The sequence below is a fragment of the Octopus sinensis genome, linkage group LG3 (genome assembly GCF_006345805.1).
Source record: "Octopus sinensis linkage group LG3, ASM634580v1, whole genome shotgun sequence".
NCBI classification, from domain to species: domain Eukaryota; kingdom Metazoa; phylum Mollusca; class Cephalopoda; order Octopoda; family Octopodidae; genus Octopus; species Octopus sinensis.
In genome coordinates, this window is record NC_042999.1 from 14,831,702 (window position 1) to 14,856,632 (window position 24,931).

Genomic DNA, 24,931 nt, shown 5'->3' on the forward strand with positions numbered 1-24,931 from the left:
AACCAGTGATGGTGTTGGTGTCAGTGGTGGTGGTAGTGGTATCTTCTTGAGCTTGATCATTACAACATGACAACTTCACTTTGTAAAACTGTGTCTCCTCCAGAGTTTACACTAAACAGAAAAAGGGGAGACATGTGGAATAAAACGTTACTGAAGAGGTCACAAGATGTGTGACAAAAGAACTTAGACAAAGGACACTAAAAGAATAAAAAGGCTAATAAAAATAAAATAATAATGAAATTATTGTATACAGTGCTCAGGTGCACCACAACTTGTCAAAAATGCGTATAAAGCATATGCAGTAATGTACAAATCTCTGGAATGTGAACAGTGTATGAGTCAGATACATGCTTGTGTGTGTATGGAGGGGAGAAAATCAGGGCTAGTGTTGGTGGTGAATCTCAGGAAGCATGGAAGTTTTGAAGGAGGCAGTGCTCCGACAACTAACAACTGATGCCGGCAGCAACTCTTAGCGTGAAAAAATGTTTCCAAAATTCATGGGAGCTGTGCTGTTTTCTGACTTTGTAAACATATCCACGGGTGTTAGACAGGTGGAGTTTGAAAAGGTGCTCAGAGTTATTGTTAGTAAGATGGTTAATAATTTTATGGGTGTCTACCAAGTCAGCAGCCAGACGTCGGAGTTTCAATGTATCCATGCCCAGGGAAGTAAGGCGTTCAGAATATGGCAAATGCCTGATAATAATAATAAAGCTGAAGCAAAAATCAAACATACAGTTCCTGTGCTTTATTGGCAAATATGCCCATTTCCAAATTACACAACAAAATTGTTATAGTTGTTAATAAATACGTTTTTAATTTACAATGGTATTTATATCTCAGTTATTTTACAAAAACTTATATAATTTATTTTATAAACATGATTTACAGTTTTTCAGTTTAAAATCAGCAGTCAAAAATTAGTTGAAAGAAAATACCATTTTGAGACAAATGACCTCCCCACCCTCCTCTATTTCCTTCTTCACTGATGGCTTGTCCTGTAGCCATCACACCTTCTCACCAAGACAGTGCTAACACGGTGTACCTCTCGTTATTCCACTTTTGGTGATGGACCCTTCTAAATAAAGGAGAATGATGATAAATACTTCATTCTTTTTCTTCAAAATCCGTTAATCTTTGGGCTTGACATTTTCTTCTGGAAAATAAATAAAGTTAAATATTAGAAATATACAGCTGAGTGAATAATAATAATAATAATAATAATAATGATAATAATAATAATAATCCGTGGATTTTTGTAGTTTTCATCAATGTTTGCAATTATCTGTAAAAAAAATTTTAATGTAACATATAGATGTAATTTTTGACGCTAAGTCCAAATTTGTTAGTAATTTATTCCAGAAAAATTTTGCAAAAGTGTAACAAAGTTTGATCATTTTCAGAATTTTCAGCCAATCAGAAAACAGTGCATTTGCTGCTTCTTCCATCACCAGGGGGCAGGGGCATCAGCATGTCAAAACTTTAACCCTTTTGATACCAATCCGGCTGAAACTGCCTCTGGTTCTGTAGTACAAATGTCATGTTTTCATAAGTTTTTAATTAAAATTTCCCACCACATTTTAGTCACAGTTTATGTTCCTAATACTAGCTGAATGATAACTAAGTTGTTTTACAAAGTTCTTTGTTATATCTAAAATAATTGAGAGAAACACTGAGCATCTCAAAATAAATACAGAGTTAAAGAAAAATTGTTGAGTGAGTACCATCTGTTATAGAACAAGTGGTGGTTAGACTCCTTGTGTGCAAGCACAACATCTTTGGTTTCTGTGGAAATAGAGTTCTTCACAATCAGCTATAGAACACGTGGTGCTTCTTTGCTTTGGTTACTATAGAAACAGATTTCTTTGCCACGGTGATGTGTAAAATACTCGCTTCTGATTGGCTAAGATACCCAAATTTTGCAAATTTTAAAGGCTAATAACTTATTTAATTATGGATTTATAGGAAAAATGAATTTCATTTTTGTAACTAGTATGCAAAACTTAATCCATATATCAAATCTGAAATCAATTAGAACAAAATTGTAAACAGTGAAAACCACGAAGATCCTAATCCTTGCTACTATAGACTCAGGGCCTGAAATTTTAGGGGAGTGGTAAGTCAGTTTCATCAACCATAGTGCTCAGCTGGTACTTATTTTATTCCCAACCATTCCTGAAAAGATGAGAGGCAAAATCAACCTCAGCAGAATTTGGACTCAAAATATAAAGGCAGTTTGTCCTGCGTGCTACTGAATTCTGCCAGCTTGCCACTTGAATAATAATTATTGGTATAATGGAATCTCCCAAGACAACAAAATATTTTGGCTGAATTACATTTAATGTTGATCCAGACAAAATTTGACCACAGAAATATGAAGGAGGTTACCATAAAGTGTTTGTCTGTCTCCACTTCCCTTATCTGCTATAATAGAACCCTTATGAAATCTCAGCTAATTGAAGTCAAATCCACTATCATATGTGGACAACTAATCAAGACTCTTTTACTCTTTTACTTGTTTCAATCATTTGACTGTGGCCATGCTGGAGCACCGCCTTTAGTCGAGCAAATCGACCCCGGGACTTATTCTTTGTAAGCCTAGTACTTATTCTATTGGTCTCTTTTGCTGAACCGCTAAGTTATGGGGATGCAAACACACCACCATCAGTTGTCAAGCGATGTTAGGTGGACAAACACAGACACACAAATATATACACACACACACATACATATATATATACATATTTATATATATATATATATATATATATACGACGGGCTTCTTTCAGTTCCCATCTACCAAATCCACTCACAAGGCTTTGGGTCGGCCCAAGGCTACAGTAGAAGACACTTGCCCAAGGTGCCACACAGTGGGACTGAACCTGGAACCATGTGGTTGGTAAGCAAGCTACTTCCCACACAGCCACTCCTGTGCCTTCTTATCTATTTTCTTTATCTCTCTATGTAGGTTCCATCACATTTGTTGTTGTTGTTTAGCTCTTGCCCAGCCCTGATAGACCAGGCTTTATTTAAATCAGAAAGGAGATTCCATCCATGATCATCTCACCTTTTACCAACGTACAGCCACCTGAGATAAAATGTTCCTATTTTTTAAGATGGTAGGAAGGGAAGAGCATTTGGCTGTAGAAATCAAGTAAATGCAGACACTGGAGCAAATATAGCTCCTATCACACTGTACAACCCATACCAGCTCGGAAGATGGACGTTAAATGATAGTGATGGTAGTGGTGCTGGCGGTGGTGATAGAGAATAAGTTATAAAATATTTGGCTACTATTTCTAGCAGATCAAATGACAATATCTGAAGCTTCCCCATCTTCACTGGTTTGCTAGTAAACATGTAGAGGCTTAAATTTCACATACTTTCATTGCCATTCATGACCTCATCAATGATACGGCCTCTCTGCTCTTGCCAGAGAATAGGATTTTGATCAAATTAGCTGATTGATTCCTTGACAGGATGGTTGGGCAATCAATTGATTAGTTAATTGCTTAAATGGTTAACCAACTGACTATTATTGGTTTCAAATTTTAGCACAAAGCCAGCAGGTCATGGAGAAGGACTAAGTCAATTATGTTGACCCTAGTACTCAACTGGTACTTTGCCCAGGATATTAATTGTCTGGAAGCCGTTCAGCGACATGCAACAAAAGAATGCTCTCCATCAGATATTTGCCATATTCTGAATGCCTTACTTCTCTGAGCATGGATACATTGAAACTCCGATGTCTGGCAGCTGACTTGGCAGACACCCATAAAATTATTAACCATCTTACAAACAATAACTCTGAGTACCTTTTCAAACTCCACCTGTCTAACACCCGTGGACATGTTTACAAAATCAGAAAACAGCACAGCTCCCATGACTTTTGGAAACATTTTTTCACGCTAAGAGTTGCTGAAGCATGGAACAGACTGCCGGCATCAGTTGTTAGTTGTCGGAGCACTGCATCCTTCAAAACTTCCATGCTTCCTGAGATTCGCCAACACTACACCTGATTTTCTCCCCTCCATACACACGCAAGCATGTATCTGACTCATACACTGTTCACTTCTCAGACATTTGTACATTACTGCATATGCTTTATATGCATTTTTGACAAGTTGTGGTGCACCTGAGCACTGTATACAATAATTTCATTATTATTTTAAAACGATGAAAAGCAAAGTTGACCCCAGCAGAATTTGAACTCAGATTATGAAGACAGATAAAATGCTGCTAAACATTTTGCCTGGCATACTGATGATTCTGTCTGCTTCCCACCTTCCCAACTGACTAATATTAATCCTGTCTACTATAGGCACAAGGCCTGAAATTTTTGGGGAGGGGTCTAGTGTCTCACTGGTACTTGTTTTACTGACCCCAAAAGGATGAAAGGTAAAGTCGACCTCGGCGGAATTTGAACTCAGAATTAGCGGTGTGCGAAATACTGCTAAGCATTTCGTCCAGTGTGCTAACGATTCTGCCAGCTCGCCACCATAAAAAAACCGACTAATATTAATAAAAGAAGCAAAATAAAACGAGTGTGTGTGTGTGAGAGTCTACTGTTGGCATAACGACCCTCCCATGATACAACAAAATCTGTTCCAACATGTCTTCACATGAAGAATCTTACAAACCAAATACAAAAACCGAAATTTACTAGTTTCACCTGAGAGAATACATTATCTATTATTGATTACTTTTCTGGTGATATGAGAATCGGTTAGAGAGCTGTTCACACAAAGATGGCTTGCATTAATTCTGCAGACTGAATTTCTGTGAATATTTCTCCTGGAATCTTAACAGACGAATTGTTAGATTCTCAGAGTAAGATAAGAATTAGAGATAAAAAAAAAATTAAAAAAAAGTCAGAGATTATTTACTGTGATGTAACAATATAATTTAGAGGAAATGTTTATTGTACTGCTGAACATTGCTATCGATTGCTTTTCTTTCATCTTTGTATAGGATATTTGTGTTTATTTTGGGCTAAATAATAGACACCTTGTGACAGTGTGTATATGATGTGTGTGTGGGTATGGCAGAAACGTTAGCACGCCGGGCGAAATGCGTTGCCGTATTTCGTATGTCGTTACGTTCCGGGTTCAAATTCCGCTGAGGTCAACTTTGCCTTTCATCCTTTTGGGGTCGATAAATTAAGTACCAGTTACGCACTGGGGTCGATGTAATCGACTTAATCCCTTTGTCTGTCCTTGTTTGTCCCCTCTGTGTTTAGCCCCTTGTGGGTAGTAAAGAAATATATATATTTATATCATCATCATCGTTTAATCTCTGCTTTCCATGCTAGCATGGGTTGGATGATTTGACTGAGGTCTGGCGAACCAGATGGCTGCACCAAGCTCCAATCTGATCTGGCAGAGTTTCTACAGCTGGATGCCCTTCCTAACGCCAACCACTCCGAGAGTGTAGTGGGTGCTTTTATGTACCACCAGCACAAATATGTATATATACATATTTACACACACACACACACATATATATCAGTTTAGTACATGTTATGAAAGACCTGTTAATAGTTTCATGCTTTTGCGATACTTTAAGTAGGTAGAATTTTAAAATATGCCATGGGACATCAAGCAAGCTTTCACACACACACACACACACACACACACACACACACATGGTGCAGGCATGGCTGTGTGGTAAGAAGTTTACTTCCCAACCACATGGTTCTGGTTTCAATCCCACTGAATGGCACCTTGGGCAAGTGTTTTCTACTATGATCCTAGGTTGACCAAGGCTTTGTGAGCGAATTTGATAGATGGAAATTGAAAGAATCACATTGTGTGTGTGTGTGGGGGTAGTGTCTCCTTGCTTTAGCATCATGTGATAGTTGTAAACGTGTGTCACCTAAGTGCAGGTTGCATCTTTTATTTCTAATATATTGTGAGGGTATGTCCGGTTATGGGGAAATATTACCTTAATTGGAAACATGTAAAGGTTAGCAACAGGAAGAGCATCCAATCTACCTTAACAAATTCCACCATACTCATTCAAGCATGGAAAAGTGGATGCTGAAACGATGATGAGGATGATATATATGTATAGATATGTTTATGTGGTGAAGGAGCTCTCTTTGCAACCATGTGCTTTCAGGTTCACTCCCACTGTGTGGCACCTTGGGAAAGTGTCTTCTACTATAGCGTCAAGCTGATCATGCCTTGTGAGTGGATTTGGTTGACGGAAACTGTGTGGAAGCCTATCATGTATATGTGTGTGTGTATGTATATATATATATATATATGTGTGTGTGTATGTATGTATGTATGTATATATATATATGTGTATGTATGTGTGTATGTATGTGTGTATGTATATGTGTGTATGTATGTATGTATGTGTATGTATATGTGTGTATGTATGTATGTATATGTGTGTATGTATGTATGTATATGTGTGTATGTACATATATATATATATGTGTGTATGTACATATATATATATATATGTGTGTGTGTACGTATGTATGCATGTATATGTATATGTGTGTATGTACATATATATATATATATATGTGTGTGTGTGTACGTATGTATGCATGTATATGTATGTATGTGTGTATGTATGTATATATATGTATGTATATGTATGTATATATATATGAAAGAAGGTTTGAAAATGCAATTTTAAAGATGTTTATTCACTTGACCGGTTTCACTTTTTTAGAAAATGATTGTCAAAAGTAAAATGTAAAGCTTTGTATAAGCTTTTTTGTATTAAGTACTGGTTGTCTCAAAATATTACAATACATATATACATTCTTTGATAATAACAAGAAAATGTTAAAAACAGTTTCTCAATATTTCCACTCGTGTGGTACCTTACAACCTCACTTTATTATATATATATATATATGCACATAAATATACTTTCTTTTTAATGGCCTGAGTTTGATTCCTGGAATGAGAATGCTTATACATAAATATGCGTGTGTGTATGTATATATATATATATATATATGTGTGTGTGTGTGTGTGTGTCTTTGTGTTTGCTCCCTGATTGTTTGACAACCAGTATTGGTTTGTTTATGTCTTATAACTTAGTGGTTCAGCAAAAGAGACTAATAAAACAAATACCAGACTTTAAAAGAAACAAACATAAAAAAACAAAAATTTCCAAGTTGGAACCTCAGTTTGGCTGCAGTCCAATGATTGAAGCAAGATAACAGTATAAAAGACATCTATATTCACACACACACACACGTCTGATATTTTCTTTAAAGATTACAGATTAATTTTGCGTCTACTGTTATTATTTGGTTGTACATTGTTATATTAAAGCTAGAGACTAAACTCTTAAGTCACTTGCGCAGTGGTATTAATATAGAAAGAAGTTATTAAACTGGATGGTCACCAATACAAAATGCTTGAAGTACAGCTGCATAATCAGTTATAATTTCATAGATTGTGCATCTGCCAACTTCTGTTACTTAATTCAACACCAAATATATTTCCTTGTTCTTTCCTTTTCAAGAACTTGTACAGACTTGTTATTATTAGCCATTTTCTGTATGTTCTGCCAAAGCAAACTTAACAGGGTAGAGGACAAGAAAAACTAAAAACTTTAGGGTAATTTTACTTATGCAATTTTACCAGGTGTGTTTGCTTCAGTTTTTCCCTGGGGCTATACTTAACATCATCATTGTCATCATTTTCATGTCCATCTTTGTGTGTTTGCATGGATCAGATAGAATTCATTGAGAGAGATTTTCTACAATTATATCCCCATGACCAGACATTTTTTTATAGAATTATAAAATTATTAACCATCTTACAAACAATAACTCTGAGTACCTTTTCAAACTCCGTCCGTCTAACACCCGTGGACATGTTTACAAAGCCAGAAAACAGCACAGCTCCCATGACTTTCGGAAACATTTTTTCATGCTCAGAGTTGCTGAAGTGTGGAACAAACTGCCGGCATCAGTTGTTAGTTGTCAGAGCACTGCATCCTTCAAAACTTCCATGTTTCCTGAGATTCGCCAACACTACACCTGATTTCTTCCCCTCCATACACACACAAGCATGTATCTGACTCATACACTGTTCACTTGGTGCCCTGGGACAGGTAATGATGTATAAAGGAGCTAAATAACTCTGAGCACCTTTTCAAACTCCACCTGTCTAACACCCGTGGACATGTTTACAAAGTCAGAAAACAGCACAGCTCCCATGAATTTTGGAAAGATTTTTTCATGCTAAGAGTTGCTGAAGCATGGAACAAACTGCTGGCATCAGTTGTTAGTTGTCAGAGCACTGCATCCTTCAAAACTTCCATGCTTTCTGAGATTCACCAACACTACACCTGATTTTCTCCCCTCCATACACACGCAAGCATGTATCTGACTCATACACTGTTCACTTTCCAGACATTTGTACATTACTGCATATGCTTTATACACACTTCTGACAAGTTGTGGTACACCTGAGCACTGTATACAATAATTTCATTATTATAAACTGCCTTTGCTTCATTTAATTTTGCAAAAAAAAAAAAACAGAATTTGAAATAACTGTTATTATAAAGTGCTGGTGTTAGGAAGAAATTAACTTGGAATTTTGATAGGAGATTTTAATTTAGATCACTTTAAAATAGGGAATTTGAATGATAAAACTAGGGGTGGTTTCATGCAGGTTCATAACAAAACGGTCAACAGAAAAATATTAAAGTTGTGGTGCATCTGAGCACTGTATACAATAATTTCATTATTATTATCATTATATGACCAGAAATGTTTTTATAGAAATCTGGTTATGAATGGAACTGCTAGTACAACAGTAATAATTCTCATTTACAACTATAATCCAATGTCAAGACAAGGAGAAAACCACATACATGGATATATACACACATTCACACCATGCCTTTTTCAGTTTCTGTCTACCAAATGCATTCGCATACTGTTTCTAAAGTTATCTCCCTTTATTTAAATCTTTTCTTCAGGGTACATGGAACAAGTCTACAGACAAAATGACCATATCATCTTGGTTTACTGCCCAGAGTTTCAGTCCATTACACATTCTCGTAAGTATGAGGTTATGTAATTTTTGCTCTACTGATTACCCCCTTTTGGCACCAACCTATCGGAACCTGCCTTGAATTTATGATAAAAAAATGTCTTGTTTTAAAATGATTTCATATTTAAACAAAGTAATTTTTAATTAAAACCTTTCTTTGAAATTCTGTTTTAATTTATGTTTCAAATGACAGCTTAATTAATAATATACTGGGTTTAATCATCATTACCACCATTTAAAATCTGTTTTCCATGCTGGCATGGGTTGGATGGTTTGACAGGAGCTCGCTAGTCGGAGAGCTGAACCAGGCTCCATAGTCTGTTTTGGTTTGGTTTCCCAATGCCAACCACTTTACAGAGTGCACTGGCTGCTTTTTATGTGGCACCAAAAAAAAGCATGGTCACATTGGATGCACAGGCATCGTAGATGCATCCTGACTTCGGCAGCACATATTCAAGAAAAGCAGTTTTAGTGCATTAAAGCCTGTATTAATGGCCCAACTTTTCATTATAAGACCTGGGTTGAGTTTTTGAGACATTTTTTGGAAACAACAACAAAAAATGCATCTTAAATACCATCAAGTATGGTAATTTTGCAAAAGTTTTCTTAATTTTCAAAATTTAATTGAAACCATGGCAGTGTACTTCAGCAGAAATATGGTAACAAAAGGGAAGGTGGCAAGCTGGCAGACACGTTAGCACGCTGGACGAAATGCTTAGCGGTATTTTGTCTGCCGTTACGTTCTGAGTTCAAATTCTGCCGAGGTCGACTTTGCCTTTCATCCTTTTGGGGTCGATTAAATAAGTACGTGTAACGCACTGGGGTCGATGTAATCGACTTAATCCGTTTGTCTGTCCTTGTTTGTCCCCTCTATGTTTAACCCCTTGTGGGTAGTAAAGAAATAGGTAACAAAAGGGTTAAAACACAAAAATCAAAACTTTAATCTTCACAGAAGTATGTCTGAAATGTTGGGTGAGAATATATTTAGTTTGAAATTCTCAAGTTAGAATATTCCAGGCAATAAACTATATTTTCATTTGTCTTTTCTTTTAGGATGCAATCCTAAGTAATATATAAACTAAAGCTTATTTAATTTCTTCTCCAAAAGAAAAGGCTGTCAAAATTCACCCTTCCCTTATAACAGAGAATTATTCAATTTTGTAAATTTTAATAAGTAAGGCTTGCCTAAGATGGCTCTTATTAATATATTTATTATTCATTTATTTGGTTCTTTTTACTGTGGTTTTCTTTATTTTTTTCCTTATGTTGTCTTTTTCTTTCTCTTTCTGTTTTTAGCCTATGTTATGGCTGATGTGACCATCTTGGTTGACATGATGAAAGAGGAAGAGAAACAAGTTAAAGCACAGTTAGAAAAATTTGGTGAAATGCTGAAAAATGCAGGAGTAAGTAGTATTTTACAGCCCTGATAACTACTGTGCAAAGTGTCTGTCATCACCATCATCATCATCATCATCATCATCATCGTCGTCATCATCATTATCCTCATTTTAATGTTCACTTTTCTATGCTTGCATGGATCAGAAGGAATTCCCTCGGACAGGTTTTCTATAGCTGGATGCTCTTCCTGTCACCAACCTTTTGTTGACAAAGTGATATTTCCTCATGGTTGGACATATTTTCATAGAAGGACACTGCTTGATTAATAGTAATACTTATTTGCAACTACTGTATGATGTCAAGACAGAAATTATAAACACACACATATACAAATCAACTTTTAAATACACACACACACCTATATACTGTGCCAGTGGTACATAAAAGACACCATTCGAGTGTGATCGTTACCAGTGTCGCTTTATTGGCACTTGTGCCCCATGCTAGTAGGGTGCTAAGAGCACCATCTGTGCATGATCGTTGCCAGAGCAGTTAACTGGCTTCCATGCCGGTGGCATGTAAAAGGCACCATTCGAGCATGATTGTTACCAACACCGCCTTACTGGCACCTGTGCCAGTGGCATGTGTAAAAAGATTCAAGCAAGGTCATTGCCAGTACCGCCTGACTGGCCCCCGTGCCAGTGGCACATAAAAGCTCCCACTACACTCTCGGAGTGGTTAGTGTTAAGAAGGGCATCCAGCTGTAGAAACTCTGCTAGATCAAGATTGGAGCCTGGTGCAGCCATCTGGTTCACCAGCACTCAGTCAAATCGTCCAACCCATGCTAGCATGGAAAGCGGACGTTAAACGATGATGATTTATAGATAGATAGTTAGATACATACTAGTTTATTTTATAAGTATACTAACAGAAACACCCGGCGTTGCCCAGCTTAAAGAAAATAATGAAATTTAAAAATGCCTTTTAGATCTCTAACATGAAACATAGACTACTCAGGTGTTACCTTCTAGTAGCTGAGATACCAACTTTATACATTAACTAGCAGTATCGCCTGGCGTTGCTTGGGTTTGTAAGGGAAATAACTATATAAGCACTTTTAGAGATGTAAAGTATAATAGCCATCTCAATATGGCTAACCACAAAGGGGGGAGGTGTTACTGTAGCTTTTTACGTTCTGAGATTTAATAATAAATTTTTAGAGAGTTACTTCCCTTATATATGCCAAAAATGCATTAAAAATGGGGAAAATTGATGGTAAATTTTTTTTAAATCGTAGACTCATTGTAGACACGCGCTAATACCCAGAAGGGCTCGATATGAATCACGACTATAAGATACCCGGTTTTGGTTAAACTGCACCGCAAAATGTGGGAGTAGTTAGGAATCTAAATCGTAGGAGATAGACAGCACACAACCTCACTTTTATATATAAGGATAACCTGGTGTTCCCCTGGTTTTTGAAAATAATGAAATGGAAGTATGCCTTTTAGATCTCTAAGTAAAATGAAACATAGTTTATGCAGTTCTCAACAGTAATTAACTGAGGTACAAGCTATTAATTTCAATAACAAGTTTTATCCGATGATCTCACTGTTAAAATTGTTTAAAAAATCAGGTAGATCTTTGTCTAAAATCACCTTCAACTGTCAGTATTTATTTGAAACCTGTAGAACCTGAAAATGCATAAATTTAAGAATTGGCCTGCGGGCGCTACCCTCTTGTTAATAAGTACATTTAGGAAAAATTCTATCGGATGACATTTGTAGTGAAACAAATCTGGAAAGTAGGCTGGGGCTGCTATGTGAAGCTGGTGCATATATATCATACACAAATAGAAAGTCAGAGTAAAATATAAAAAATGAAAGTATCTTTAGAATAATTCTTTTTTCTTTTTTTTTTCCAGTGGCACATAAAAAACACCATCCGAGCGTGGCCATTCGCCAGCCTCGTCTGGCACCTGTGTCGGTGGCACATAAAAAGCACCCACTACACTCACGGAGTGGTTGGCGTTAGGAAGAGCATCCAGCTGTAGAAACACTGCCAGATCTGACTGGCCTGGTGCAGCCTTCGGGCTTCCCAGACCCCAGTTGAACCATCCAACCCATGCTAGCATGGAAAGCAGACGTTAAACGATGATGATGATGATGATATCTGAAATCGTCACAACTGTAATGATGTATACATACGTGTGTATGTGCGTGTGTGTATGTGTGTGTGTGTGTATGTAAATAGCTTGTTTGGATGCTAAAGACAGAAAGTTCAAACACGGGAAGTTGAAAAAAACGATTTGAAGACGTGAATCTTTATATAAAGAGCAACATTATTTATTTTTACTAAAAAAATAATAATAAATTATAAATCAAGATCGTATTATTCTTTCCAAGATCAAATTATTCATGTACCCCTAGTCTGGTAAAGATTAATCCAGAGGTTTGAGCATGCGTTGAGGACACACAGACAGACAGACAGACAGGGTATTTTGTACATTAAGAAGATCAATGAAGAGGCAGCGAGCTGGCAGAATCGTAAGTACGCTGGGCGAAACGCTTAGCGGTATTTCGTCTGCCGTTACGCTCTGAGTTCAAATTCCGCCGAGGTCAACTTTGCCTTTCATCCTTTCGGGGTTGATAAATTAAGTACCAGTTATGCACTTAATCCCTTTGTCTCTCCTTATTTGTCCCTACTATGTTTAGCTTCTTGTGGGCAATAAAGAAATAAGAAGATCAATGAAAGTAACAATTAGTATATATAATATAAATTAGTATATATAATATAAATTCTTCATCTCAGAAATGTAGAAGAGAATGAGGATCCTGTCCTCCTATGAGGGTCCTGTCCTCCTTTCAATCCACCAGTCTTAGAACCCCTGTAACGTGTCATGGACACTACCTTTTCTTTTTGACTAAAAAGTTAAAAACTAAAAAAAAACCAGTTATAGTGAATACACCTCTCGTCAATAACTTTGCACATGCAGGTATCGCTCACCTACTACCCAGGTACTTTACACTGTGTATTTCCAAGAAATCTTAGGCATTTCTATGTGCTTAAGAAGCTCACTTTACAATCATGTGTTTCCAGGTTCAGTTCCACAGCAAGGCACTTTGGACAAGCATCTAGAACTGTAGCCCTGCGAATAATTTTAGTTGATGGAAACAGCATGAGTGCATAAGGCCATGTTGGAGCACCACCTTCTGGAATTTTCGTCAAATGTATCAATCCCTGGTACTTACTCTGTCATTCTCTTTTGCCAAACTACTATGTCACAAGGATGTAAACACACCAACACCGGTGTCAGGTACTTACTGTATCATTCTCTTTTGCCAAACTGCTATGTCACAAGGATGTAAACACACCAACACCGGTGTCAAGCAGTGGCAGGGGACAAACACAGATGCACACACACACAATATATATATACGATGGGCTTCTTTCAGTTTCTGTTTACCAAACCCACTCACAAGGTTTTAGTTGGCTTGAGGCTATTGTAGAAGACACTTGACTGAGGAATCACGCAGAGGAAACGAACCCAGAACCACGTGGTTGGAAAGCAAACTCCTTACAACACAGCCACACTCTGTATATAAAAAATATATCGTTTATTTAATTTCACCATTTTCATTTGTTTTTTTATAGGTTGGCGGCAAAGTGAAAAGCATAAATGGTCGTCCTGGAGAAGTAATTGTAAACGTTGCCAAAGAAGACAACGCTTCTTTAATCGTCACTGGCACAAGAGGAATGGGTACTATAAGACGTACTCTGGTTGGCAGTATTAGTGACTATGTTATTCATCATTCCCCTGTTCCTGTATTGGTTTGCAGATCGAAAGACCACCATCATCATGGCAAAGAACACCATGGGAAAGAACAGCATTAGCACCTCGATCCATCTGGAAAATATTTTATATCTACTAATTAGATTTTTCATATAAACTAATTAGATTATATACATATACATATCTGTGCGTGCACGTGTGTGTGTGTGTATATATATATACATATGTGTGTTTGTGTATGTATACACACACATACATATGTATAATATGTGTTTCTGTATATATACACATACATACATATATATGTATAATATACATCTGTGTATACATACATACATACATATATATATATTTGTGTGTGCATGTGTTTGTGTATGTGTATATTAATATATATATATATATATATATATATATATATGCACTATGTGACCTCATGAGTACCACTGGCGATTTTTTTTCCTCTGTCTTCCCTTCTCGGGATCTTTCCTTCTCCTATGTTTCCGACGAAGAGCTCCGCTCGAAACGTTAAACCCTCCTTCTTCTCTTCTTTCCTGAGTGACCAATAATACTTTATTTGTTCCACGTCCTTGCGTTGTTGTGTTTTTTGTTTTTTTTTTGTTTTCTTGTTTGGATTAACTATATATATATATATCTACGTGTGTGTATATATATGTCTGTGTGTGTATATATGCCTATGTGTGCAAATATATGCATATGTGTGTATATATAATATATATATATGTATGTATATATACATGTACATACTAATTAGTTTTAGTGCCAGTTGCTGGTTAAAACAGCAAAATTAATGATATAACGGAATAAAATTTTTGATATATTGCTTATTTTGTGTGTGTTATTGTCATCACTATTTTCATGTTGGCTTTGCTAAATTTGTATGGGGTGGGCGAAATTTGTTGCAAACCTCCACCCGATTCCAATTGAGATAATACATTTCCATGACCAGACATGTCTTTGAAAACTGGAAATGAATGATACCGTTTCCATGATAGTTTCTTACTTACAACAATCATTCAATGTCAAAGAAAAAAGACAGTGACATCACAAACATGAATACATACATATCTTTATATATAAAAGTGAGGCTGTGTGCTGTCTGTCTCCTACGATTTAGATTCCTAACTACTCCCACATTTTGCGGTGCAGTTTAACCAAAACCGGGTATCTTATAGTCGTGATTCATATCGAGCCCTTCTGGGTATTAGCGCACGTCTACGATGAGTCTACGATTTAAAAAAAAATTTACCATCAATTTTTTCCATTTTTAATCCATTTTTGGCATATATAAGGGAAGTAACTCTCTAAAAATTTATTATTAAATCTCAGAATGTAAAAAGCTACAGTAACACCCCCCACCTTTGTGGTTAGCCATATTGAGATGGCTATTATACTTTACATCTCTAAAAATGCTTATATAGTTATTTCCCTTACAAACCCGAGCAACGCCGGGCGATACTGCTAGTATACTAATAAAAGGGTTCAGCAAAGATTAGCTTCACCACACACCAAAGTTTAGAAATAGCAGCCAAAAATCTTAGCTATTTCTTCTACTTTAAAAAGGGGGTCTCCCAGAGAAACCAAAATACTTGAAGACAAATCACACAAGCAGAGAGTAAACCACGAAAATCAATCAGTATCTGGTTATCCATGGACGCGCGTTTCTGAATTAGGTTTTGCATGAAGAATATAAAAAATATATATTATACATACATATATATATGTCATTTACTTGTTTCAGTCATTTGACTGCGGCCATGCTGGAGCACCGCCTTTAGTCGAGCAAATCAACCCCAGGACTTATTCTTTGTAAGCCTAGTACTTATTCTATTGGTCTGTTTTACTGAACGGCTAAGTTACAGGAAATACACCAACATCGGTTGTCAAGCGATGTTGGGGGGGGGCAAACACAGACACACACATATATATATACATATATACGACGGGCTTCTTTTAGTTTCCATCTACCAAATCCACTCACAAGGCTTTGGTCAGCCCAAGGCTATAGTAGAAGGCACTTGCCCAAGGTGCCATGCAGTGGGACTGAACCCGGAGCCATGTGGTTTGTAAGCAAGCTATTTACCACACAGCCACTCCTTCACCTGTTTTATGTATGTATATATATATATATATATGTATATATATGTATATATATATATATATACATACACACACACACAATGAGCTTCTTTCAGTTTCTATCTTCCAAATCCACTCAAGGCTTTAGTTGGCCCAGGACTATAATAAGACACTTGTCGAAGGTATTATGCACTGAGACTGAACCTGAAACCATGTGGTTGAGAGGCAAACTTTGTACCACACTGTCAGCCACATTTAACATCTGTTTTCCCTGCTGGCATGGGTTGGACCACTTGACAGTGACTGGTAAGGTCAGGGGACGCACCAGCTTCCCAGTCTGTTTTGGCTCGGTGTCTCACGACCTGGATGCCCTTCCTAACACCAATCACTCCACAGAGTATATTGGGTGCTTTTTAAGTTGCACTAGCACCAGTGCCTTTTATATGAGCCCCTCAGATTTGGGATCACAATTTTGTTGTGGAGGGTGGGTGTGCTGTGTGTATATACTCTTTTACTCTTTTACATGTTTCAGGCATTTGACTGGCCATGCTGAAGCACTGCCTTTAGTCAAGCAAATCGACCCCAGGACTTAATATTTGGAAGCCTGGTACTTATTCTATCAGTCTCTTTTGCTGAACCGCTAAGTTATGGGGACGTAAACACACCAGCATCGGTTGTCAAACAATGTTGGGGGGACAAACACAGACACACAAACATATACACACACATACATATATATACATATATACGATGGGCTTCTTTCAGTTTCCATCTACCAAATTCACTCACAAAGCCTTGGTCGGCCCGAGGCTATAGTAGAAGACGCTTGCCCAAGGTGCGACACAGTGGGACTGAACCCAGAACCATGTGGTTGGTAAGCAAGCTACTTACCACTCCTTATATATATATATATTTCTTATTTTACTTTTATCATATTTTACTTTTATCATGGTCAGTTCAGATGAGAGAGCATGCACTGTTGCAGCCCATTGCAGCACATACTTGCTTTCACAATTTGTTGGTATATTCCTGAGTCCTCCTGGGTGTCTTGTTGAGTAGAGTTCCAATTATTTTCCATCTCCACAAGACACCTCCTCATCTGCTATGACCATGTGGTAAGTGGGCCACCGAAGTGAGCCAGCTGGATCCTCAGTGAAAAGAACATGGTAAGCAGGGTCTGACTCAGAAAATTGAGCAACATGGCTAAACAGTCCAAGCTTCACAGGAAGGACAAATAAACGTCTTGTTTTTTTACTTGTTTCAGTCATTTGACTGTGGCCTTTAGTCGAGCAAATCGACCCCGGGACTTATTCTTTGTAAGCCTAGTACTTATTCTATCAGTCTTTTTTGCTGAACCGCTAAGTGATGGGGACGTAAACACACCAGCATCAGTTGTCAAGCGATGTTGGTAGGGGGGGACAAACACACATACATATATGCATATACATATATACAACAGGTTTCTTTCAGTTTCCATCTACCAAATCCACCAACAAGGCTTTGGTCGGCCCGGGGCTATAGCAGAAGACACTTGCCCAAGATGCCACGAAGTGGGACTGAACCCGGAACCATGTGGTTTGTAAGCAAGCTATTTACCACACAGCCACTCCTTCACCTGTTTTATGTATATATATATATATATATATATATATATACACACACACACAATGGGCTTCTTTCAGTTTCCATCTACCAAATCCACCAACAAGGCTTTGGTTGACCCGGGGCTATAGCAGAAGACACTTGCCCAAGATGCCACGCAGTGGGACTGAACCCGGAACCATGTGGTTGGTTAGCATGCTACTTACCACACAGCCACTCCTGCGCCTATATTGTTCATTATTTTTGATGAGATATGAGGTTGATTATGTAGGGAAAATGACTGAAGTATAGGCATAGCTGTGTGGTCAAGAAGTTTGCTTCTAAATGTATGGGTTTGGTTTCAGTCCTACTACGTAGCACCTTAGACAAGTCACTTTACTGTCATTTGGAGACAACCAAAACCTTCAGCATGGATTTAGTTGCTGGAAACTCAAAAAAAATTATGTGTGTGTATATATGTATTTGTGTGAGCGCGCGCTTGACCCCTTCTTTCCCACAGCCATAACTGCTTGATAACCATTGTTGGTTTGCTTATGTCCCTTTACTTAGCAATTTAGCAAAAGCGTCAACTGAGAACAAGATAAGAAATAATCATCACTGGGGTCAGTTTGACCTGCTAAAACCCGCCAAAGCAGTGCTACAGCATGGCCACAGTCAATTGACTGAAACAAGTAACAGATAAACGATAGTCATCTACTTCTATCAATTGAAAGGTTTATCTAGAAGCTATAGCTGAACGTGTCTCTTCACAGTTGTCTCCCTTGCATACCGTAAACGTAATGTGTTTGCTAAATTTTCCATCAACATTTCAGACTTCATAATATGAAAATAAACAATAAATTTACTCTTATTTGTTTCAATGATTGTACTGCGACCCAGCTGGAGCACCGTCTTGATGGTTAAGTCCACTTAATCAATCCCCAGTACTTATTCAGTTGGTATTTTAAAAATTTTTGTTGTTGTCAAACCAGAAAGTTATCAGGACAAACAATTAATACCTGTTTTCAAGTAGTGGAGCACCCCCACCACCATCACCACCACGCACACGTAATGACTGGTTCTACCTACTTTCTATTCCACAAATCCACTTAGAAAGCATTAGTAAGTCTGGAGCTATTGTAGAAAACACCTGATGTGTTGCACAGTAGGACCAGATCCATCGCCTGACTTTTAGAGGCCCCCTGCAACTTTTGGTTTCGAGGCCCCATCCCTTCAATCAAAATTCATAATCTATGTGCCTTTTTTTCATAGTTATATTTTACTTTATTCTACCTGAAGTTCAATATTTCACGTTATCCTAAAGAACATCTTTAAAAGTACGAGTTAAACTCATTTAGGTTTATTGCAAATTTCTCTAAATAAATCATCCAGATATGAATAAAAGATCACTTTTATAACCCAGGCAACTTTCAAAGACAAACACGGCACACTTATCCCTTTGCATAATCATTGATCAATTCAGAATAATAAAGCCGAGAGCTAAGTTTGTGTTCAACAAATATCATAGACAATCCACAAAGCCTGGTAGACGTTCGTGGTACAACGTAATATTTTTTATGAAACTTTCAGTCACCATAGTTTAATTCTTGTTCAACATCTTAACCAAAGTAAATAGATGACTCATCTATGTACATTGATCTTAACATGGGGCCCCTCAACTGTGGAGGCCCCCTGCGAATTTCAGGAAACATGGAAGTTTTGAAGAATGTAGTGTCCTGACAGCTAACAACTGATGCAAGTAGTTTATTCCATGCTGCAGTAATTCTTAACATGAAAAAAATGATTCCGAAATCACGTATGTATTGTTTTTTGATTTTGTAAGCATGTCCATGGGTGTTAGAGATATGGAATTCAAAAAGGTGCCCAAGAATTTTGTTGGAAAGATTGCTGATAATCTTATGGGTGTCTACTGAATCAGCTGCCAGATATCGGAGCACTAATGTGTCCATACACTTAAACAGCCATGTGTCGGGTGTCAATGAAGAGCCCTCGACAACAACAAGACGACCAAAGTTTTTTTTTTTTTTCCAAGGTCTGGGGTCTCCCGCCCTTAAGCCCTAGACCATCACCTAATCACCCTTACCCGTCTTGTTGCTTGACAACAACAACAGCACTTAAACAGACAAATGTGAAAATAAATATTGGATGAGAGAAATAAATATTGGAACAGAACAGAGACAACAACCAGGCACACCATGTAAAAAGATAAGGTGAAAGGAATGATAATTGTTAATTTCGAATATTAAAAATGCTATAATAATGAAATTTGGTAATCAATATTTAAAGTTACCTTTATTTGTTTGAATATAAACCCTCTGAACTCTCGAATCGCTTTCAGATTATTCAGTGTATCTCTGCAACAGATAAAAATTATAATAGATTAGTAGTGAAGACACAATAGTCTTATTACTGTAGAATTTCAGAGATTTAATTCAATTTATTATTATTATTATTATTATTATTATTATTATCATCATCCTTATTATTAAGGTGGTGAGCTGGCAGATTCATTAGCATGACAGACAAAAAGCTCAGGGGCATTTCATCTGACTTTGTTCTAAGCTCAAATTACACCCAAGACTGACTTTGCCTTTCATTCCTGTGGGGGGGTTGATAAAATTCCCCTCAAAAGACAAATACTGCAGTTAATTAGTCTTTCTACTATGTTTCTGCATTAAGTATGGTATACAGATTGCTATTTTAAACTGCTTTGGTTGCACATAACCAATTTGCCAATTCAGTAACTTCACAGTCATTGTTTTTCATATCACAAAATATAATGGAGTACTTTAAGAACTGTAAAATTAATCCACCACTTCAAACAAAACCTTAAAACCTTTGGTTCTTTTCTGTATTAATATTCAGTTCAGTTTTGGTTCCTTTTGTGCTATGGGCAGCATGTTGAAGCTTTTGGTTTCTGTTGGCTGCACATTTTACTGCATCCGGCCACGTGATATGGGCTTCACTCTTTTGGTTATGAATGTTCTGCACCATATAATTTTCAGTTTTCCCCTCTCTCTCTCTCTTGTGGTTTTCATTCCAAAAACAGTTTTAGAATGGCATTGTTCGGGTAACCAGAGTATGTAACCTGTTTGTTTTAATCTTCATTCTGTGATGATGTTGCTAATTGGTCTTGTATTGAGCCTCCTTAGAATATCTCCATTAGTTACATGGGTCTACAACACTGCTGGCCTACACACAAAGATCTGACTCTATAATAACATAGTGGAGGCGCAATGGCCCAGTGGTTAGGGCAGCGGACTTGCGGTCATAGGATCGCGGTTTCGATTCCCAGACTGGGCGTTGTGAGTGTTTATTGAGTGAAAACACCTAAAGCTCCGTGAGGCTCCGGCAGGGGATGGTGGTGATCCCTGCTGTATTCTTTCACCACAACTTTCTTTCACTCTTACTTCCTGTTTCTATTGTACCTGTATTTCAAAAGGCCAGCCTTGTCACACTCTGTGTCACACTGAATATCCCCGAGAACTACGTTAAGGGTACACGTGTCTGTGGAGTGCTCAGCCACTTACACGTTAATTTCACGAGCAGGCTGTTCCGTTGATTCGAATCAACCGGAACCTTCGTCATCGTAACCAACGGAGTGCTTCCACCATAATAACATAGCTCTGTCAACAGGGAGATATAGAAGAACACCAGGAAAATCAACAAAGCTAGATGTGCTCGACCAAAGACACCTGAGGAAGATTCTATTTCAATATACAATAAAACAAATATAAATTTATGTCTTAAATAGTGTACCAACTTTTTCCATTCTCTGAACTCCTTAATTATCTTTAATTTTTCTTGGTAACTGTTTTGAAAACGAAGTGAAGCGTTTTCATACATGGTTTTCAAACTGCTTCTGAAAAATTAAGGCCAAACATTAAATTTCATTTCTTCATTTGTTTACATCTGTTTTTACATGTTATCAAAAGTTAGATGAGTTTATATACTTGTTCCTTTTAAGTTGGGTTTGATTTTTAGAAAGATTCTCGGTTGTAGCAACCTACAAGCCATGTCTCTTTCCATGCGCACACACAAACACACATTTTGTCTTCCATGGTCCCTGATGGAACCTCTGTGGTGTGGTGAGATGACCACACTCTACACCCTTTATTTCCAAGCACTGCTATAATAAACAATGGAAGTGAGTGAGAACGTTATAACTTAGTATGCATGTGTAACTGAGTTCAAGGTCAGTCTGTTTCAAGTGGCTTCAATCTGCATAGTTTAGCCCCGTTACCATAGCAACATACACTTTTTTGATCAGTGGAAGCACTCCGTCGGTTACGACGACGAGGGTTCCGGTTGATCCGAATCAACGGACTAAGTGGCTGAGCACTCCACAGACACGTGTACCCTTAACGTAGTTCTCGGGGATATTCAGCGTGACACAGAGATTGACAAGGCCAGCCCTTTGAAATACAGGTACAACAGAAACAGGAAGTAAGAGTGAGAGAAAGTTGTGGTGAAAGAGTACAGCAGGGATCACCGCCATCCCCTGCCGGAGCCTCGTGGAGCTTTAGGTGTTTTCGCTCAATAAACACTCACAACGCCTGGTCTGGGAATCGAAACCGCGATCCTATGACTGCGAGTCCACTGCCCTAACCACTGGGCCATTGCGCCTCCACAACTTTTGATCAAACCTCTTATACGTGTCACACACTATTTTAATGCTGTACAATGCTTCATTCTTCTCTTCTCGTTTTACTCTATTTCAAAGAACCTGCCCGTGCTATTAGGGTGCCAAGAGCACCATCCGAGCATGATCGTTGCCAGAGTGGCTAACTGGCTTCCGTGCCGGTGGCATGTAAAAGGGCACTGTTCGAGTGTGATCATTACCAGCGTCACCTTACTGGCACCTGTGCCAGTAGCATGTGTAAAAAGATTCGAGCAAGGTCATTGCCAGTACTGCCTGACTGGCCCCTGTGCCGGTGGCACGTAAAAAGCGCACACTACACTCTCGGAGTGGTTGGCGTTAGGAAGGGCATCCAGCTGTAGAAACTCTGCCAGATCAAGATTGGACCCTAGTGCAGCCATCTGGTTCGCCAGCCTTCAGTCAAAATCGTCCAACCGACGCTAGCATGGAAAGCAGACGTTAAACGATGATGATGATGATGATGTCCCGATACAAAAATCAGAACCTAATTTACATAAATGATAACTTAACATTGCCAATCAGATTTGTTACCCCCGAAGTCACTTGATAACGCCTATTCCCAGTCAACGTTTATCATAGAATAAGATAATTTGCGTAATTATCTGTATCATCGATTGAATATACATAATTTCTAAAATCTCCCACTCTACCTCTACCCACCTAGGTGGACACATCTACATTACAATGTATATAGCCAAAGTCATCAATGATCAATAGATTATCAATTGGGCCCAAATACTCTACCAGTTTTATGATGAAACCAACCAGATCCTGGCCCTCACACAGATCCTGTTTCTTTACTACCCACAAGGGGCTAAACACAGAGAGAACAAACAAGGACAGACGAATGGATTAAGTCGATTACAATGTCCCCAGTGCATAACTGGTACTTATTTAATTGACCACGAAAGGATGAAAGGCAAAGTCGACCTCGGTGGAATTTGAACTCAGAATGTAGTGGCAGACGAAATACCTATTTCTTTACTACCCACAAGGGGCTAAACACAGAAGAGACAAACAAGAACAGACAAACAGATTAAGTCGATTATATCGACCCCAGTGCATAACTGGTACTTATTTAATCGACCCCCGAAAGGATGAAAGGCAAAGTTGATCTCGGCAGAATTTGAACTCAGAATGTAGCGGAAGACGAAATACTGCTAATCATTTCATCTGGTGTGCTAACGATTCTGCCAGCTCACTGCCCTGCTCTCACACAGATCCTTCAATGTAACTCTAAAAACATACAATAAAATCATCAAAATCTTGTGAGATAATGCATGATTATTTCAAAACAATGTAAATAAGTAAGCATTATCTTTATATATAAAAGTAAGGTTGTGTGCTGTCTGTCTCCTACGATTTAGATTCCTAACTACTCCCACATTTTGCGGTGCAGTTTAACCAAAACCGGGTATCTTATAGTCATGATTCATATCGAGCCCTTCTGGGTATTAGTGCGCGTCTACGATGAGATGGCTATTATACTTTACATCTCTAAAAATGCTTATATAGTTATTTCCCTTACAAACCCAAGCAACGCCGGGCGATACTGCTAGTATTTGATAAAGAAATTTGAATGCTAAACAGTTAAGAGATACGTTTCTCTGATTAATCTATCACACCACAATAGCTGACATTCATCTTGTCAACAGCCAAGATAATAAAATGTTTATCCATACTCTTGGTATTTCTTGAGCGACTTTGTGATGGCTAGTCAAGCTTGGAGGGAGCCCCTGTGAGCATGGGAGCTACAGAATCAAATCCAGGTGAAGCAGACTGGGAGTGCTGATCTCTGTGGGGAATAGCAAATATTTGGACACACTGACACACACACCTACACATAAACAGAAATAGGGAACAAAATAAATGAGAAGTTATGGCAAAAATTAAAAATGATAAACATACCTCTTTTGATTCAGAGTTTTATTGTCAAACTCATTTGATTTCAGTTTATCTATAAGATCTTTCACATCTTTATACTGAGCTTTGGTGCTTTTGTATCTGCAAAAATAACCACCAAGGAAAATTCAATTATTATGTATACCAATATAATGAAAGTTTTGAGCTGTGTGGTAAGCAGCTTGCTTACGAACCACATGGTTCCAGGTTCAGTCTTACTGAGTGGCACCTTGGGCAAGTGTCTTCTACTATAGCCTCGGGCCGCCCAAAGACTTGTGAGTGGATTTAGTAGACGGAAACTGAAAGAAGCCCATCGTATATATATATATGTATGTGTGTATATGTTTGTGTGTCTGTGTTTGTCCCCCCACTATCGTTTGACAACCGATGCTGGTGTGTTTACGTCCCCGTAACTTAGCGTTTGGCAAAAGAGAGCGATAGAATAAGTACTAGGCTTACAAAGAATAAGTCCTGGGGTCGATTTGCTCGACTAAAGGCAGT

At 37.9% G+C, this 24,931-nt stretch overlaps 2 protein-coding genes across 4 annotated transcripts in view; one reads left to right on the forward strand and one right to left on the reverse strand.

Moving 5' to 3' along the window:
• The window catches only part of LOC115209343 (putative universal stress protein SAUSA300_1656), a 38,536-nt gene extending 24,156 nt beyond the window's left edge, over nucleotides 1-14,380 (forward strand). Inside the window, exons 2-4 of the mRNA XM_029777710.2 lie at nucleotides 8,965-9,045; nucleotides 10,335-10,441; nucleotides 14,031-14,380. Coding sequence (XP_029633570.1) covers nucleotides 8,965-9,045; nucleotides 10,335-10,441; nucleotides 14,031-14,270 — 428 coding nt within the window. The 3' untranslated portion in view covers nucleotides 14,271-14,380. The remainder of the gene's footprint in view (nucleotides 1-8,964; nucleotides 9,046-10,334; nucleotides 10,442-14,030) is intronic.
• LOC115209342 (serine/threonine-protein kinase TBK1) overlaps nucleotides 837-24,931 on the reverse strand; it is an 82,770-nt gene continuing 58,675 nt past the window's right edge. Inside the window, exons 14-18 of one of the 3 annotated variants that reach the window (XM_036500865.1) lie at nucleotides 24,437-24,532; nucleotides 21,632-21,730; nucleotides 21,263-21,265; nucleotides 20,159-20,220; nucleotides 837-1,153 (exon numbers count right to left, since the gene is read on the reverse strand). In XM_036500865.1, the coding sequence (XP_036356758.1) occupies nucleotides 20,208-20,220; nucleotides 21,263-21,265; nucleotides 21,632-21,730; nucleotides 24,437-24,532 (211 nt within the window). In that variant the 3' untranslated portion in view covers nucleotides 837-1,153; nucleotides 20,159-20,207. Of the gene's footprint in view, nucleotides 1,154-14,021; nucleotides 14,284-20,158; nucleotides 20,223-21,262; nucleotides 21,266-21,631; nucleotides 21,731-24,436; nucleotides 24,533-24,931 lie in introns of those variants that run through there. The other 2 variants (XM_036500864.1, XM_029777709.2) reach the window with 2 other exon arrangements.